The sequence below is a fragment of the Gossypium arboreum genome, chromosome 3 (genome assembly GCF_025698485.1).
Source record: "Gossypium arboreum isolate Shixiya-1 chromosome 3, ASM2569848v2, whole genome shotgun sequence".
Taxonomy (NCBI): Eukaryota; Viridiplantae; Streptophyta; class Magnoliopsida; order Malvales; family Malvaceae; genus Gossypium; species Gossypium arboreum.
In genome coordinates this window covers 21896994-21916125 of record NC_069072.1, presented here as the reverse complement: position 1 = coordinate 21916125, position 19132 = coordinate 21896994, and the positions used below count along the sequence as shown (strand labels likewise).

The 19132-nt window shown below is 28.5% G+C and overlaps 3 protein-coding genes and 1 pseudogene across 3 annotated transcripts; all 4 read right to left on the bottom strand.

The window, feature by feature from the left end:
• Nucleotides 1-2206: 2206 nt before the first annotated feature.
• On the bottom strand, nt 2207-5103 carry LOC108462800 (mitochondrial import receptor subunit TOM20-like). The gene is made up of 6 exons (XM_017762703.2): nt 4758-5103; nt 4489-4567; nt 4248-4417; nt 4093-4140; nt 3518-3604; nt 2207-2665 (listed from the first exon to the last, which is right to left on the bottom strand). The coding sequence occupies exons 1-6, from the start codon at nt 4854-4856 to the stop codon at nt 2543-2545; spliced, it is 606 nt and encodes a 201-aa protein (XP_017618192.1). The 5' UTR covers nt 4857-5103; the 3' UTR covers nt 2207-2542.
• Nucleotides 5104-6123: 1020 nt separating this feature from the next.
• On the bottom strand, nt 6124-9271 carry LOC108466217 (putative receptor like protein 25; annotated as a pseudogene).
• Nucleotides 9272-9941: 670 nt separating this feature from the next.
• Nucleotides 9942-10448, bottom strand: LOC128290289 (receptor-like protein EIX1). Its single transcript, XM_053025590.1, has one exon. It carries the CDS (start codon nt 10437-10439, stop codon nt 10047-10049), a length of 393 nt encoding a protein of 130 aa, XP_052881550.1. The 5' UTR covers nt 10440-10448; the 3' UTR covers nt 9942-10046.
• A 703-nt stretch (nt 10449-11151) lies between these two features.
• Nucleotides 11152-11672, bottom strand: LOC128290290 (uncharacterized). The gene has a single exon (XM_053025591.1). It carries the CDS (start codon nt 11648-11650, stop codon nt 11312-11314), a length of 339 nt encoding a protein of 112 aa, XP_052881551.1. The 5' UTR covers nt 11651-11672; the 3' UTR covers nt 11152-11311.
• Between the last annotated feature and the right edge of the window lie 7460 nt (nt 11673-19132).

Sequence of the window (19132 nt, the reverse complement as noted above, 5' to 3'; positions counted from 1 at the left end):
AAAGATTAAATTTCAAATGTACAAAAAAAAACTTCAATCATATTTTAATCACTTTAGTTTTACATAATATTAAGTGTTAAAATTCTTAATGATGCAATATAATTTACAATAGCATACTTTTGCATGAGGCAAAATTATAAATATGTGCTAATTTTGAATATATATATATATATATATATATGTTTTATTTATTTATTTATTTATTTATTTAGATTGATTTTATAATCTTTTAAGGAAATATATTGTTTTTTAATGTGGTGCAAAACCGTGGAACATACTTTTGAAAAGTTTTTTATACCGAAAGCGCTTTCCATTAATATATTATATTTTCTGGTTAGACTGTTAAAGGTCGGTGATCTAATCTTAAAGACTTTCATTTCATTTTGGTTTTCTTTTTATTTATATTGTTTGAATTTTTTTAATTTTATTTTAATTAATTTTTTAATTAATAAACAAGGTGTATTTAAGTTATTTATTTTATTTTTAAAACTCCTTTATTTATATAAAAATAATAAATATGTAATTATATAATGAAAATATATATTTATATATATATCATGTTAAATATATTTTATTTTTAGAATATTAACTAGTTTTTCTGATATATTTTTATATATAAAATATTTACTTTTTTCACCTATAATTTGAGTAGGATAAATTCTAATATTATAAAATCAATTAATTATTTCAAAGATTATAGTTATTTTTATATGTAAAATATTTTAAATAATTATTTCAAATACTATTATTTTTAGTAAATATAATTTTTATATGTGAAATATTTATTTTTCTATTCATATCATGGGGTGTGGAAAATTTTAGTATTATATATTTTTGTGCGTGTAATTGAAATAATTAGTTGAAATATTTCACATATAAAAATAATAATGATATTTAAAATAATAATTTGATTTTATAATATTAGAATTTATCAATTACCATACTCAATGGAAAAATAAATGTTGGAAATAATTTCATATTTATTATCTTGTTTATTTGAATAAAGAAATTTTAAAATAAAATAAATAAATAAAAACTCGAAAAAATACCCACTATGTTTATAAGTTGGACCAACCCATGCCTTTAAAATAAAATCACAAATTTTCAATCATCTAACAAAGAAAATGACTTGTCAATAGGAAACTCCTTTTGTATAAAATACTTTTCAAATGCGCATCTCACAAGGTGCTTTTGCGCCACATTAACAAAAACAGTTTATTTTCTTAAATAACCATAAAGTTAATTTAAATTCCTAATTTTTTTCCACATATGTCAATGCAATTTTTTTTTAGGTATTGATTTATCGATTAATATTTTGATTTTTTTTTTTTTTGAGAAACCAGTTAAAACTCGTGATTTAAAATTATTTAATGTATTAGACAAAAACATGGAATTTTGATGGAACTTAAGAGGGTGTCCTCCCGGTTTACTATCGGAACAGACATTTAGTTACTGTGCCAAGATAGAATTAACTATCATAATTTATGGGCCAATGAGACTTTTGCATGTTTATTAAGGTAAAGTAGTTTCAAGATATACAAATAAAATGTATGAATTTTTAATTCCGTATTTGATTCTTTCTAATTATTCTTCTATTGTACAATTTAATACTATATTTGTGAGTACATTATATCCAAAATAGAAAAAGAATTGATGAAAAGTCTAATCCCAACTTTTGACTCAAATCAAAATTTGCAAACAAACAGCAATAGAATTCTTCTAAAATTTAATATATATATATAAGTAAATTAAATTAAATATGAGTTTAAAACATTTAAATTTTATTTGAAGGACCTAGATGCATAATTAATATCAAGAGGGTATTTACCTTTCTATTTAAATTTTAGTTTGTAATTAAAAAATGTAGGCAAGAAATTACTTTTTTACTAGTCTCCAATTTTGAAGAAACAAAAAATTATCCTTTTTTTGGTTTTCTTTTTGTCAAGAGTGAAGTTAGATTATTAAATAATATAATTACATAATTAACCCTTCCTTAGTAATTCAATATAATTTCAGTCCTTAATTAAATAAAATTTTATTTTGATTCCTTCTAAAATTCAACTATAACCATTAAACTTACTTGATTCCTGACATCGTCTCTGATTATCTTGGTCGAAACAACCACATTCTACTACACCTAAAACAAAGCCTTCGGGAGTATCCTTGAGGCTGGAAAGCCATTCAAGATATGGGTTTATTTGAAACATTATATGTATACAAAAAGATACTACTTTCTGCAATATCGAGCATACTGAAATGTATGCTAAACCGCCTACAGATACAGATTAACAAGGAAATGGCAAAAATTGAAAGACAAAATGCTTCTTATTGTATCTATTAAATAACTAAATCCATTACCAATATCCAAGATATCCACCCTAATCAGATTGTAATAATAGCAAGGGAAGGGAAAACATTACCAAAATGTGGTAACAATCCACCTGCTCCAATTTACTACATCTCACCAGCTAAATCTTCAAACCTCCCAATGCAACGTAACCAGAATGGTTCCCTCAAGGATTATTGAAGCAAAACCGCTTTATCATGGAGGAGGTGGAGGAAGATGGGATTTTGCCATTCCCACCCATGCAAAGATTCCAACAGCAAGAATTATCCATCCAAATACGTCGTACTTTAAATCACTGCTCTTCTTCTTCTTGGCAGCCTGAAAATGTACAAATATATCAGCAAATATCTTCTATGCTATGAACTTAGAGAAAAGTGTTGGGACAATGTCATATTGTAAAGGTTTTTTGGGCTCAGAAGTTTAAACTCCGATCCATGCATAAGCACTCATTAATTGACGGAACAGTTACAAATAATAAAACCACCAATATATCTTTGTAGTCATTTAGCAACCCAATCAATCGTGAGTTTGATGTCTGAATAACCTAGGGATTGATGTGAACACCTTTTTTCCTTTGTCGATTACAGTTCTTTGAACTAGAATTCATACCTAACAAGCAGGGATATTTTATTACCTAAACCTCACAAAAGCCATCATCAAATTCTAATGAACATATATGTCAACAAAAAGGAAGTTCTTTTCCATAAGAAATTATTGCCAGTCCCCAGAACAACTGTATGCAAGGCCAAGCTGCCAAGTCTTCAACTTTTCCATTGCAACATAAAAAAAATACCTAAACCCGAGTAATATGCAATTTAACCGTTTCTGAGAAGGCAACATGCCGCAAGGATCAGTCAGAAAAGCAGAATATGCACAATTATATGTGAATGTGATGCAACCTCACACTGATGTGAAAACATTTATTTCAGTCCATGGTCTGTTGGCTCACTAACTCAGATCATGAGATAAGGCTTACATAAAATTATAGGAATTATTCACTATTCACATCAATTAATACTCAATGAACTTATGCAAACAAATAGTAACTGCTAACTCAGATCATATGATAATAAAAGATAATATAAGCAAGCACTTCCAAGGCAAAAAGAAGTATGGAAACAAGCAGGGAAGATTTGCAAGTCAATGTAAATAATTAAAAAAAATACTCACAGTTGAAGTTGAAGAAGCAGAAGATGCCCCACCCATACTCTGTTGGCTAGCTGCAGCCTTTTGGAAGTCCATATGTAGCTCTGGAGCCTAAGAAGATGAACAAAGTCCAAGCTTATTTAAAAATTTAGGCAAATCAGAGCACAAAGTATCATCAGCAAAACATCCACTCCTCACCCGCACTGCCCTAGATTCTCTTTCCCAAGAAAATAAACACATCCATTTAACACAAAAAAAAAAATTAAATAAAAAAGAAATGCAAACCAGCTTAAAGTAGGTAAAACAAAAGGAAAACACCAATCCCACTAAACCAGCCATAGTAACAAAATATCTTAATATTTAATTAAGCACTAGCCATAACCTTATCATTAACAAGGTATCCTGCTTCTGTCTTTCAGAAAACTAAGTCCAGATTACCACACCAAGTTCATTTCAAATAATTACCACATCAAACAATGCAGCTAAAATATTAAAACATCAATTAAATTACTTAGGAAAGTTTGTGAGGTTATATTTACATAAAAAAAGCATACATCTTTGTTCCCGTGTTATGAAACTTAAAAGAAAAGCAGGTTTACCTTAGCTGCAACTTCCAAAGACTTTTGATAAAGCTCATTGCCTGGATCCTACAACCCAAAAAAATATTTAAAAAATAAAACCCAAATTAGCGTCCGAAACCCTCAATTTGGGATATTCAAAACAGGCATAAGAGTCAAAAAAACAAAGAAGTTACCGCATCAACAGCTCTTTGGAAAAACTGAGCTGCCTTATCAAAAGAAACTTTTGCCTCGTCAGAATCGGTAGTCATAAATGCAGTAGTGGAAAGAGCGTTTCCCATGCACCACAAAGTTTCGTGCTTGGATGGATTTATCATCAACGCCTCATCCAATTTCGAAATTGCATCTAAATGATCAATATTCATTGCATTAGCAAAAACTAATAATAGGAATAAACTCAAGAACATGGTAGAGTACCATTTATCATCTGCTTTGCATCTGAAACAGTCTGAAATTGAGCTAATTCGAGTAAAGCCCCTCCCCATTTGGTTAAATTCTGCAAACATTTTTAACAGATAATAGGAAACGCAGAACAATTTCTTTAAAAGAAAACCTCAAACCAAAGAAGAAAACAAGAATAAAAGAATTAAAACCTCATTACTATTAAAATCAATTAACAGAGGAAAGTAACTGCAAACAAAGAAACGAATTAAAAAAAATTGAAAGGAAAGAAATAAAGAAGGAACCTCAGCATCGAGAGGGTCCTTGGCGTAGTTGACTTCAGAGGTTTTACGAGTGTGTTCGGCGACTAAAAGGCGATCGAAGTCGGCTTGAGAAAACTCCATTTCCGTGATTGATTTATTCTGTTAGTTTAGAAAGTGAGGGAAGAGTGTAGCCGCTAGGGTTTTTTCTTTTCCTATTGGAGAAGTGAAGTAGAGAAGGTAACATAAACTTATGACAAAAAGACCGTGATGGCCCTCGACCCTCGATATTTGGCGCTCCTTTTGCCTTTCCTTTGCTCTCTTTTCTTGTATGTTTACTTCACTTCCACGTTGCGGATACCAAGGGTCACCCCTCTTACTTTCTTTCTCTCTCTTTTTTAGGGGAACTTTAAATTTGGGTCACAAACTTTCAGAACTTTTTATTTTGGCCATGAAAATTTTTAAAAATTGCAAAAAGAGCAGTGTCATTACAAACCATTTTCATTTTAGTTACCCACCCTTATTTTCAGGGTTATGCAATCTTAGTGTGCACTCAATTTAGTCATCTATCTTTAGTAAATTTCTATTTTAGCCACTTATTTTATCTTTTTAATGTCCTTTTTTAGAATTAATTTTTACAAGGAAAAAAACTTGAATCTTTACAAGGAAAAACATAGGTTCTTACATGGAAAAACCAATTTATATTTTTAATTTTCTCAATTTTTTCTTTTCAAGAATTATTTTTAATTCTTTAGAAAAAAAAGAAAAATCTAAGGTTTTGCAAGAAATTACCTGAGTTTTATAGGAAAAACTTAAGTTTTTACAAAAAGCATTTTATCTTTTTTGAATTAATTTTAGTTTTTAATAAAATTAGGAAAACCTAAGTTTTTAATCATGAAAACATGAATTTTTACAATGATTTGAATTTCATTTCTGCAGCTAAATAACTCAATTTCTCATAAAAATTTTTTTTAAATAATATTAATTCTAAAAAGGAAATGAATTACTAAAATGAAAACCTACTAAAGTTGAGTAATTAAAGAGAGTGTACAATACTATTGTTTAACCCCAATTTAATGATGAGTGATCAAAAATGAAAATGGTTTGTAATGGTAGTGCCATTTTTGCAATTTTTTTTTATTTTTAGTGTCCAAAATAAAAACACATGAGAATATTTAAGGGATCAACTGTGTAATTTACCTTTTTTAAGTTAAAATTGTAGGGTTTTTTTTTTTTTGTTTTACACTTTGCAATATCAAGTTAGGGGCAGAGAAATTTGATGTAGGTTTTAGAAGCGCAAGCTGCTCATTGCTGCCAATTGTCTATGGTTTGGAGTGGAATTGAGATAAGAATAATATTAATCCACTTTTATCCTTGTTGAGGAGTTCACCAAAAATCAACATTGTAGAATCTAAGAGAAAGCAGAATAGAGCATAACGTGAGGATTCTTGCTTGAAATCAACTGAGAGTCATCAGGTTCCTCAACAATAGTTGCTCCACCTATAAGACCAGGCATCAAGTCTGATATTCAAAGTGAAGGGATCTTGGGGCACATGTTTAGGTGCTTTGTAGAGGGTCAGCATTGAAAGAGCAAAAGATAGATGGAGAGATCTGGGTTTTATCAATTAGACATATCTTTCTATATTTAAGCCCTCAAATTTCATTGAATAAATGTTAAAAATTATTTTCTTTTAAGTATTTATTTTAAATTTTTATTTAAAATATATGTTTATTTTTTAATTTAAAATTTATATCTAAAATAAAGCTGGACAAATAGATGTACAGATTCAAATGTCTAAAATTTATTCTTTTTTATAATTTTAATAAATGATAAATTTTAAAACTATACATGAACTTTGATTGTGGTTCAAATGTATATATAAAATTTTATTTTGATTCATTTATACACATTTAAAGAAATAAATAAATTAAATAATTTTATATTGGAGAAATATAATTATTTATGTATGCAATGTGTAAACATAAAATGGTATTATATCAATAATGATGTTAATAATTATTAAGAATTAAATTAAATCAATTTTTCATGTGTAAAATTACTTGAAATCAGAGTTGTATGTTTTATATATTTATTTGAAATTTTTAGAATTAGGATTAAATTAAAACCATTTGTAAATTTTGAAAGTTAATTTTTTTAAATTCGACTAAATTGATATAATATATAAAAGTTAAGAGCTAAATTTATTATCATACTGATTTTTAACTACCATGTTACCCTTCCTCAAACACTAATACTTAGCAAAATGAAAAAAAAATATCAGTTAATAGGATGACAAAAATGTTGTGTATTTTACTTTTTCAATAATAATTTATTAATATTTAACTAGTGCTCTTCAATACTTATTAATATCTGTTGTTTAAAAATATACTTTGAAAGTTAATTAATAAATTGATTTATTTACCCTTAAGTTAAATTATTAACGCTTCCCTGCGTTGCCATTATGGTGCAGTGTTGTTAAACCGACAAGCTTGAATGAGTTCTTTGCTGTCTGTCAACCTACAAGACTGGATTTTCACCAATATAATGCATCCTTCCCACCATGCTATGGATCATAGCAATTGGGAAATCAAGTTTCGCTTTCTCTGCTGGTTACTATGTAACCGACCGAACAACAATGAGAATTTTATTGAGGAGAGTGTGCTTGAGCGGGGATACGGCTGGGTAATGAGGTTGCCAGCGCCTTCATGGATCGAGCTGATGGCGGCCAAACGAATGAGTGTACCTTATCGTAATTTCTTACGTCATGTATAGTAGTACACATTGTAATTATATAATTACATAATTTATAATTTTAAAATATATTAATTATTATAAAATTTATTAGTATAATAAAATAATTTCTAAACAAGTAAAAAATTAAAATCAAATCATCATATATATTATGTTAGTCTAAAAAGTAGTTAATAATATAATTATCGATAAAAATAATAATAAAATAAACATCATATGCAATTTTTATCTAATTGTTCAAGTACATATTTGTTGGGTTATTCCATCTTTAATATTTAACATATGCTCATTATCCTCATTTGTCGATCTTTGATCAAGTTTATCATCATCTAAATTTGAATTTGCATAATTAAGATTATCAAAACCTCATTCTTCCATATGTTGTTCAAGAATAGATCATCCTAATTCTACCTATTATTGAAGTTATAAAAATATACAACATGCTAGCACGATTCAACATTGTTTTTTATGTTATACTTAGGTAATATTATTAAAATGACAAATATTTTTTAGAACAACAAATGTCTTCTAAACCACATCTCGAAACCTTAAATGTCTCAAATTAAAGAGTTCGTGAGCTGTTTATAATATTTGTATCTGGCACCATTCTCTCAAATGGTATCATATCCCACAATATGGTGTAAGAAAAAATTTCTATTTACATAATTAACATAAATCTTATAATATTTGAATTTACAAGACAAATAATATATAGTTTTAATTATAAAACTTATATAAATTTAATTTGAGAAAAGACTTATGCTAAATTATATCATTTTGTATACATATTGTATAATACATAAATTAAGTAAAAATATATAAATTTTATAATAAATAAATTTTATAAAAAATTTATAAATTGTCCAAAAATTTTTAACTTCTTCTAAATAATATAATTTTTGTCATATTTTAAAAGTTGTTTTTATAAACAAATTATGATAAAAAAAACAATAACAATTTTTATAAGTATAAATTTTTTCATAATTTAAAAAATAAGATTTAAATAACATATTTTTATTATAATTTTATAAAATACACTAATTATTTTATAATATAATTCTTTAAAACTTATAAAATAAATTTTTTATTATGAACATCTCAAACCCTTATATATGTTTATTTTTGTAATATAATTTTTATAATTTGTATAAAAATATTTTTTAAAATTAGGTTTGGAGATAATTACTTGCTTTCGTTTCATCGATAAATTTGAAATAGGCTCGTCTCCGTTACTGTTTTATTACCAAACTCCCACAAACAACCCAAAATCCAATGGCGAATCCAAGTCCCATGCTTATATAAAACCAAAACTTCTCATCTCCACCTCCTAGTCCCCATTTTCATCTTCTCCATCTCCATTGACAATGGAGGACCACAAAGCTCTGGGCTTTCTTGATATATAGAAGGATCATTGAAAGTTTGGAACTGGTTACCTGTCGGGATTTGTCTCGATAACTTGTTGATCGACAGATTCAAATGGTTCAACAAAATCATTGCGATCATGCTAGCAGGAATTGAGCCTTAAAGATTGTTGTGCGAGAGATCAAGACTCTCCAACAGGTTGCAAGTTCCCAATGTTCTCCGGTATCTTCCTACTAAAATGGTTCCACGATAAGTTCAGAGTGACCAATGCTGAAAGCTCTGTTATATGATCTGGTATCTCTCCTTTTAAATCATTGCTCGACAGATCTATGACGTTACCTTTTGAGACAATCTCCACATGTTGTAAGAATCGTATATGCTGAGTTGAGGGTAATACATATGAATAGGACCCAGATAAGTAAACGCTTCCAAATGACCCAAGCATTTGGGGATGGTCCCTGATAAGTTGTTTTGAGCAAGGTCTATGATGTGAAGATTGTGAAATTCACACAGTTATTAGGGAATGCTGCCTGTCAAGAAGTTGCCTCGCAATCCCAAGTAAGATAAAAGGAACAGATTATATGAAACTAAGTCTGGTATCGTTCCAGAAAATCGATTTTCTCCGAGGTAAATAGATAACAACCCAGAGCAGTTCTGCAAAACCAAAAAAAGCTCGCCAGAGAGATTGTTACAGCTCAATGTCAAAAAGATAAGAGAAGGCAATTCGCAAAGAGAGCTCGTAACATCACCTAATAGATTGTTTTTTGACAGATCTAAGATCACTAATTTTCTCAAGCCCTGCAACTTTCTGAGAATTGTTCCTGATAAACAATTACTTGAAAGATCAAGAAAACTCAAGGTTTCCATTTAGTTAATTGAAGCAGGGATGCTACCATTAAGAAAGTTCCTTGAAAGATCCAAATTTATCACTTTGGACATCCTTTGGCCTATGTTTGAGAGAACTAGTCCACAGAAAAGATTGTTCCTCAAAGAAAGTTGCGTAACATTTGGTGTCGAAGGTGGAAAATATTTTTAAGGTTGAAATTAAATTATAATTTGTACCTTGATAAAAATTTAATTTTAATTTTTTATATTTTTAGAAGATTAAAATATAATTTTATTTTTAAAGAGTTAAACCTTTATTAATTTAAAATTTTAAAAAGAAAATAAAGAATTTTTCCAATATAGGCCCGTAGCTACGCGGCTGGCCATAAAGGTATTTAACCTTCCAAGCGATTGAATCCTAAATCTACCCATGCTCCGATATTATAACCAAAGCTAACTGAACCGGGAAGCTTTCCCCTGAATTGGTTATCCGAAAGATCCAATTCCACCCACCAAAGGCTAGAAGTTAGGTTCCAAAACCAAACAGGTATCATGTCTGAAATCCCAGCAACAGACAGTGTGAGTTGAGAAGCTTCAACTTGAGTTCTGAGCCATGTCGGAAAACCAGGACCCAGTTGGCAATTACGGACAGTGATTTCAGATAGACTGTAAGAAGGTACCCAGTCTCGACTCAAGTTGAACATTACAGATTTGCTTATGGATGATGAAGCAAAACGGTATAATCTCGAGAGGATCCAGAAATGGTTTTCAGTGATGATTCTTCCCATGAATTTCCATAAAGATTAAGTTCGAATAACCTCGTCAGTTGTCCAATGTTTTGTAAAACTGTCCCATTCATGGAATTGAAAGATAAGTCCAATATTGTCAAACTGGACAAGTTCCCTATAGACCATGGAAGTGAACCTGAGAATGAGTTTTGGGCAAGTCGAAGGCACCGTAAATACTTGAGCTTTCCCAAGGAATCAGGCAAGTTTCCTTGGAGACTATTTGAACTCAAATCTAAGTCAGCTAAGGTATTATTGCTGCAGCCACCCAAAGCATCTATTAAACCCTTTATTTCACCATTAATCACATTTGATGACAGATCCAAGGTGCGAAGTTTATACAGGCTTCCTATTTGAAACCTCGGGTATGGAACCTTTCAATCCACATTCATAGAGGTTAGCACGTTGAAGAGTGGTTATATTAAATAACCAACGAGGAATCCAAGTGCTGAAATTGTTGTAAGAAAGATCAAGTGTTGAAAGTGAAGTAAAGTTTACCGTCAAAGACTCTGGTAAACCATTTAGTTCACAGCTCGACAAGTACAAAGTCGTCAGGGAAAGAAGCATATTAACAGCCTCAAACCAATTATTTGCCTTACTGAGATTCATGGCTCCAAGGTCAAGATATAGCAAAGAAGAGAGACCAACCTGAAGCCCAAAGCTGCAAAGGATAGGATCCATACATTGATAGATCAAGATATTCCAAGTACGACAGGTTTCCGAGACTATGAGGAACCTCACCATTAAAGGAAGCTTCAGAGAGGTCAAGGTACCTCAAATTCTTGAGTGAACCGATGAATTCCGGGACCTCCCTTGGAAATTATTTCCGCTCATGTCTAGGTAACTCAAATATTTCAAATTAAGCAAAGAAGGATTCAACATACCGCCAAGACATGTTCGGTTGTTAAGTGCTTCACTTTGGCCGAATGAACTGCAAACATCAACGGTTTTAAGGTCAAGCTTGAGGATGTTGCCCGTTGTATTGCTGCAGTTGATGCCGGTCCAGTTACAACAATCCTTTCCAAGCCAAACGAAAGCCAGCCTGAGGGATCTTTCAAACCTTTTCTGAATTCAAGCAATGCTTTCCTCTCCCTCTCAATACAAACGACATTCCGAGAATCAGTATTAGACTCTGCAGCTTCAAGGAAATTTGATTTAGTTAACAGAAGAGTAGAAAGAAGTAGAATTTGAGTTGAAGTTCTCCGGGTAGCCATAGCTTGTTTGAATAAAAGGATTACAAAGTTCAAAAGATAGAGATGCCATTTTATCAACCTGGATTTCAAATGCCAAATGTGCTGAATAACCCCTCTGCTCAACAAAATTTAAATTAATAAGATCTAAGGCAATATATTGACTTTTGATATTTTTAATTACTAGGAGTAAATCCTAGAAATATTAGCTTAAAAGTATAAGCATAAAACAAAAGATAAAAAAAAACCAATACAATAATAAACATGGATTACCACTCATCCACAAAAAGAACCTCCAATCATTGGGGGGAAAAAAAGGACAGACGCCATTAAAAATGGTGCAGATCTTTGTTTCATCATCTTAAAATGAAAAATAAAGCAATGAGAAAAAGAAGGAACCTCGGTGTCAAGAGGGTAGTTGTCTTCAGAGGTTTTTCGAGTGTGTTCGGCAACTAGTAGGAGATCGAAGTGGGCTTGAGAAAACTCCATTTCTGTTATGGTTTTGAACTGATGAGTGTAGCCACTAAGTGTTCCTTCTTTTTCCTTTTTCGTTTGAAATTTTTATAGAGGGAGCCAAAGACGGGAACATGTGAACAACGCGAAGTTGGGCAAAATACCGTGTAGCCCTCGACGTTTGGCGTTCCTTTCGCCCTTTTTTTTTTTTTCCTTTTACTTAAGGGGTAAAAGTATCATAGAACCCCCCCTACTATACCGTGATTGCAATTTAGCCCCTCAACTGAATAAATGGGCAAATTATCCCATGTACATTAGATGAGTGAGCAAAACAGCCCTCCATTAAAATTTGGTGTATATATAAGGTACATTAACAAATTTAGCCTTTAAATTTTACAAGTTTATTCAATTTAACCCTAATATTTTATTAAAAGTAAATTAGAAAATTTTAAAAGTAATAAGGCTAAAGAGTAAAAAAGATTTAGTAATAATTTTTTAAATCAATAAAAGCCCTTTTGAAATTTAAAATTATTTTAAAAATAATAAAAATTTGACCTCTGCTCTTTTATTGGATCAATATTGTTATTTTTCAATAAAATTTCTAATTTATTTCAAATAAAAGATTAAAGGTCAAATTAAATATATCAAATTTAAAAACTAAATTTGTTATTATACCTTACATATATGCACCAAATCTTAATGGAGAGACTGTTTTGATCACTCATCTAAAGTAAAGGAGCTAATTTGCTCTTTTTTTCAAAAAAAGACTAAAATATAATCCAAGATATAGTATAGGGAGTTTTGTGGTACTTTTACCCTTAGGGTTGTGATTGCAATGGAACCGAACTCCTTAAATATGATTGAGAAATGTTTTTTTTTTTTTTTTGAAAAGTTGCTTTGCAACGATTTGTATACACTAAAATTATTTGATTAAAATTTTAGGAAATTTGATTTGATATATTCAGCATTTTTTAATAATATAATATTACTTTACAAAATTATTTTTGTTACTTTAATATTTTTAATAATTGTTATTATTAAAAACATTTAAATTAAATACTAATAATATATTTTAATAATTTTTCATTAACTGATATTTGACTTGATCAGCAATGTATCATATTCTCACATTTTGATCAACTTAATTGCATGAATACGTTTGAACTTACATTTCAACTTAAGATTGTGAAGATTTAGAACTTGCATTTTTTCCCTCATTATATTGTAAATATAAATTCGAGTGTATCCATATAATATATATATAGCGTGAAATTGTCTTAATGCTCATTATTTTCCATTACTTGTTGGTGAGTAATTTTCAATGGAATGTTGGATTCCTAAGGTAAGTTAATTTTTTTATATTTAACATTGAAATCACTTTCCGACTAATTTTGAGAGGTAATATGTAATTTGTCCCCTGAACTTGTTCTAAAGTACTTAGTTGGTATTTAAACTTTTTTTATATCTAGTTAGTACTTGAACTTGTATTTTGTCACACACATTACCTTAATTTATTAACAACATTAATCTTTCAAGGGTTAACATGTAGTTTGCCCTTGAATTTGTCTAAAATTATTTAATTGGTATATGAATTTGTTAAAAATATATTTTTAAAATTAATTTATATTTTTGAAATACTTTTATTTTTAATTTATGTCTATCACATGTCATATTGAGAGGCTACCGCATGTCAATGTAAAATTAGTCATCAATGCCATGTTAATACAAATTAATGATATTAGTATAAGGTACTAATCTGAGTGGTGAAATAGAAATTTAAGAATCAATTAAAAAATTAAAATACCGACTAAATACTTTTGAAGAAGCTAAGAGCATAAAAAAGTATATATATATTTTGAATAATAGAGCATAAAAGTCTTAAATCCTTAAAAAGTGATAAAATGTCATCTTCTAGATTTTTAAAGTCGGAAGGTGTCCTGTAATGACATGCGTTTGATAAAATATTATATCAAAAATTGAATTTAAGTAAATATTAAGTTTTAAATAAGATTCAATTTGAATTTTAATATTTAAGGGTATAGTTTGTTTTGATTTGTGTTGTTTTCAAATTTTATAATATATTGTCTTTAAAAAAATTATATATTACGTCATTTATATTATATGAAAATCAAATATATAATACTCTAATTATTAGAAAAATATTTAAGTTAGTTATGCTGAATTTCTTTTAGAGAAATAAGTAGATAAAATTAGTAAATATTAAATAAAATACCACATATTTTATTTGAAAATTAGTAAATATTAAAAATTAGATTGAATATGTCAAAAGTTCATTTACTCTTTTGAAATTTAAAATTTAATCCATGTGCTTTAACATTGAGACATTGAGTCCTTATACTTTTTTTATTTGAGAATCTTGATCCCTTCGTCCAATTTTACAATTATAAAAAAATAACTTTTTAACCCTAAATATTTATAATTTTTGTCAATTTAATCATTACTTGTTAAAACGCATACAAATATAAAATTATATAAAAGTTTTATATTTTCAATAAGAATTCTTTTTTGTCAAAATTTATGGAAAATAAAATAAAATCTCTTTGAAATTTAAAAATAAAATTCCTTTTAAAAATTAAATTATAAAAGGGTTAATATAGTTTTGGCCCTTCAACTTGGCAATTTGGTCCTTTTTGGTACATGTACTTTTTTTGTCCACTTTAGTCCTTGAACTTGACAACTATATCTATTTTGGTCATTGAACTTGGATTCTATCAATATTTGATGATGAACCCAATGTTACTAGAACAGGATTGGATCAGATGGATTGAGAATTTATTGATATAATGGTCTAAACAAATGAGTTTAACTGATTGACTCGGAAGTTACTTAAAATTGGTAAAAAAATTAAAAATTAGGACAAAAATCGACAGTTGAACTAGTTTCATATATTTATTTTTTAGCTTTTATGAAATTTTAATTATTATTTAATTATTTTCAATCCAATGGCTGAATCGAGAACCGATGGTCTGACCCACTCAACCATTGATCCGATTATTAAAACATTGAATGTGACACTCTAAGATTGTACTACACTATCACCTGAAAATATATATATATATATATATTTAATTTCAAATGATGATGTGATGTAATTTCAGAGTGCCACATCATCCAACTTTTATAATTTTCAAGTTTAGGGACCAAATGAACCCAATTGTCAAGTTTAAGTGCCAAAGTAGACCAAGAAAAATTCCATGTACTAAAGTGATCCTAATTGCAAAGTTTCAGGGTTAAAAATTATATTATTCCTTATATACATGTAAGTTCCAATATTTTAAAAGAAATGTGTTCTGTATCAATTCACTCAAACATAGGCCAAAGGATGTCCAAAGTGAGAAATTTGGATCTTTCAAGGAACTTTCTTAATGGTAACATCCTTACTTCTACTAACGAAATAGGAACCTTAGAGTTTTCTTGATCTTCAAAGTTAGCAAAATTAAGTTTAGTTTCAAAGTCAAGTTTAGCATTTGAGTTTTTTTTTTTAAACATCATAATATACGTGTTGAATATCTATTGGGTCATATAGTGGCACTTGATATAACTATCAAATTGAACATCGAAATTAAACTCGGTTCACAAAAAGGGATAAAAAAAACGTAAATACTTAATTGAACATTGAAGTAGGCTAGATGAGCATTGTGAGGACTTCATTTACCTCCAAAAAGCCTTATTATTGCATCGGTTGATTTGGTTCGATCAAATATCAAGCATATACCACATTCTTTAATAACATGTTGTCATAAGTTTGTTAGAAAAAAAAGGCCAAGACTTCAAGTTTTCTTTCTCCACAATTGCAAATGGTATCAAAATAGTGTTTCGTTTCCCATCTTGAACAACAACAATTAAAAAGATTTGTGTAGAGGCCCAAATTTGGTCGAGCCCAATAAGCCCAAACAAATAAATAATTACTACCCAATTAAAGCCCATTACAAATTAACCCAATACCCAAGCCCAAAACTAAACCCTAACCCAACTAATCTTAAAAATTTTCAGCCAACAAACCCTAGTCTCCTTCCCTCCCCTTTGCGCCGCGCCGCTCCTCACGTGGTGTCAACGCGTTCAACGCCTGACCGCCTCTGGCTCCTCTGTTACCTCAGCATAGCACCCTTTGGCCTCGTCCCATTACCTGCAAAACAAAAAAAGAAAGCAAGATAGAGAGCAGAAACACACAACAACAGCAAAAGGAAACAAACGATAATAAAAAATGTTGTATCTTTCGGCTATAAGAGCCATTTTTCCAAATTGATGTAAGGGGGGGATTTTCTTTTTGGAGAATACAATCAAAAAAGAGAAGTTTAAAATAGATTTAAAAAAAAAACAAAGGTTACTGACTCATTTTTCTTTCCTTTTTATTTTCATTTTCATTTTTTTCTTTTTTCTTTTTCTTCTATTTTCGAATACATTTGTACATGTTTTTTTTTTCAAAAATAGTATATATATTTAGATATAAATATGGAAAAAAAATATAATTTTTTTTTACCTTTTTGGCGATTTTCGGCCACCATACAGCGGCCGATGATCGGTCTGGTGGCCGGACTCTGGCGAGGTTGAGAGAGAGTTGAGAGAGTTTATTTTAGTTTTTTTTTTTAGAAGAGTAGGAATGAATTTTTTTTAAAAGAAATTGAGTTATATAGTAATAGCTAAACGGCGCCGTTTTGATGTTTGGGTTCAGAGGCCAAAACGACGCCGTTTTGACCTCTGACCCGCGACCCAACCCATTTCCTTGAGGATCCGCGTGTTTCCTTATTAATGGGGTATTTGCGCGTCAAGTCTCTCCGCATTTTTTGTTTTTCTAAATCCAGTTTTCCTTTTATTCTGATTTTTGCCTTTAGATTTTATTTCATTTTTAATAGGGTCCATTTGAATGGTGTCGTTTTGAAGGAAAGGGTAAATCTTCCCTTTGGTCCCTCATTATATGCGCGCGTCTCAATCTGGTCCTTTTACCCTTTTTTTTTATTTTCGCAAATTCGCCCTTTTATTTTATTTCATTTTTAATTTAACCCAGGGCCTTTTGAACAAAACGCAACGCATAAGGACTAGGGATATTATCCCATTTAGTCCTTGCTAGCTTCAGCGCATCGCAATTTGGTCCTTTGACTTTATTTTATTTCTATTTTTTACCCAAAAACCCTATTTGGCTTTCAAATGGGTCCCTTTTGTTTGTTTATTTATTTATTCATCTATTTATTTGTTTATATATATATATATTTATTATTCTTTAGTTTTATTTATTCATTCATTTATTAGTAAATATTATTCGTTTACACTATTAGAATCATTAATTCATAATTCTTTTATTTCTTTTTAATTTTATTTACTTTTGTTGTATTATCTTTTATTGTTTTATTATTTATTCATCTATCATTCATTTTTTTATATATATTTTCTTTCATTAATTACTCATTTTATTTATCATCATCATCATCATCATCATCATTATTATTATTATTATTATTACTATTATCATTATTATACTATTACTATTAGTATTATATTTATATTCATGATTATTTTATTTTTCTAACATTATTACCGTTTCTCTAATTTTATTTATTTATTTATGTTTCTAATATATTTCCATTCATTATACTTCTATTTATATTTATATATTAATATTACTTTTATTTTTCATATATACATATTTTATTCTTGTTATTATCGTTTTATTTATTTATATCCTTTTACATAGTTTTTAAACTTCAAAATTTTTTATTTATATTGTTAATGTCATTTTTATTTACTCTTTTAAATAAACTTTATTTATTTTATCGTTTCCTATTATTGTCATTTTACTCTTTATTTATTTATTTTATATCTTTACATATTTACCTTCTATTTTAAATTATTTTATATATAATATATTTTAAATTTCTTAGGTGTTGTTTAGTTATACTAATTTAGGTGTTAGTCGCTTTTAAATTTCTTTGATTGTTGTTCGTTTTGAATTTTCTGGCATTACTTATTTTAAAATATTTTTATATATTCTTTATTTTAAAATTTTTATATATATGTGTATATATATGTTGCTTTGGATTATATTTATATATATATTTTTAAACTGTTTTTGTATATTATTTATTTTTAAAATTTCTCTTTACATATCATTTATTTTAAGTTCTTTTATATGTTTTAAATGGCCCTTTTATTTTACCTTATGTATTATTTTAATTTATTTAACATATTATTTATTTAAAATTTGCTTTATATATTACTTTATTTCAAATTGTTTATATTTTATTTATGTTGAATCTTTTTCACATGTAGTTCTTTTTGAACCATTCTTTGATGTTATGTGTTTTAAATCTTAATTATTTCATTTGTTATTTATTTTAAACTTTTATCCTATTTATCTTAAATTATTTTTTTGTATATTATTTTACTTCGCTTGTCTTTGATTATTGATTGATATAAAAATAATATACATTGTGAATATGGCTATTACATGCATTAGAAATTATTTATTGGCATCTTCATATTGTGGCATTGTAATACCCCGAAAATCTTTACAAGAATATATTATCCTTGATATAATAAAATAAGGAAATAAAGTGATAAAAAGGGAAGTTTTGAGTTATGGTAACATTGGGAAGTAAATTATGATATCTTGATTCAGGAAAGGACTAAATTGTAAAAGTCAGAAAAGTTTTGTTGCCTAAGAGTAAATACTCAAGACTTAAGTGGTTAAAGTGTAAATATGAAAAGTTGAAGGACCAATAGTGTAAATATTTTAAGGGTAGAATGATCTAGAAACTAAGGAAAATGGATAAATTAGGACCAAATTGAATAAGTGAAGAACTATGAGGGACTAAATTGCAATTTTATCAAATTAAATGATGACTCAAGGATGGAATTCTAAAAGATCATGAAGGGCAAAATGGTCAATTAGTAAGAGAGAGAATTCTAGAATGTAATGATTATGTTGATGATATTTTAAATTAATTAATTAGATAAATATTATTTTATTAATATTTTATGAGATATTTAATATTATTTTATTATTATTTATTTAGTATATAAGGAAAGAAAGATGAA

Excerpts from the sequence above, each read along its gene's own strand:
- LOC108462800 (XM_017762703.2), bottom strand. The coding sequence starts at position 4,856 with ATGGAGTTTTCTCAAGCCGACTTCGATCGCCTTTTAGTCGCCGAACAC. Across the intron at positions 3,605-4,092 it reads CTTTGGAAGTTGCAGCTAAG|GCTCCAGAGCTACATATGGA; the intron begins GTAAACCTGCTT and ends TCATCTTCTTAG. Across the intron at positions 2,666-3,517 it reads CTGCTTCTTCAACTTCAACT|GCTGCCAAGAAGAAGAAGAG; the intron begins GTGAGTATTTTT and ends GTACATTTTCAG.
- LOC128290289 (XM_053025590.1), bottom strand. The coding sequence starts at position 10,439 with ATGGGAAGAATCATCACTGAAAACCATTTCTGGATCCTCTCGAGATTA.
- LOC128290290 (XM_053025591.1), bottom strand. The coding sequence starts at position 11,650 with ATGGCTACCCGGAGAACTTCAACTCAAATTCTACTTCTTTCTACTCTT.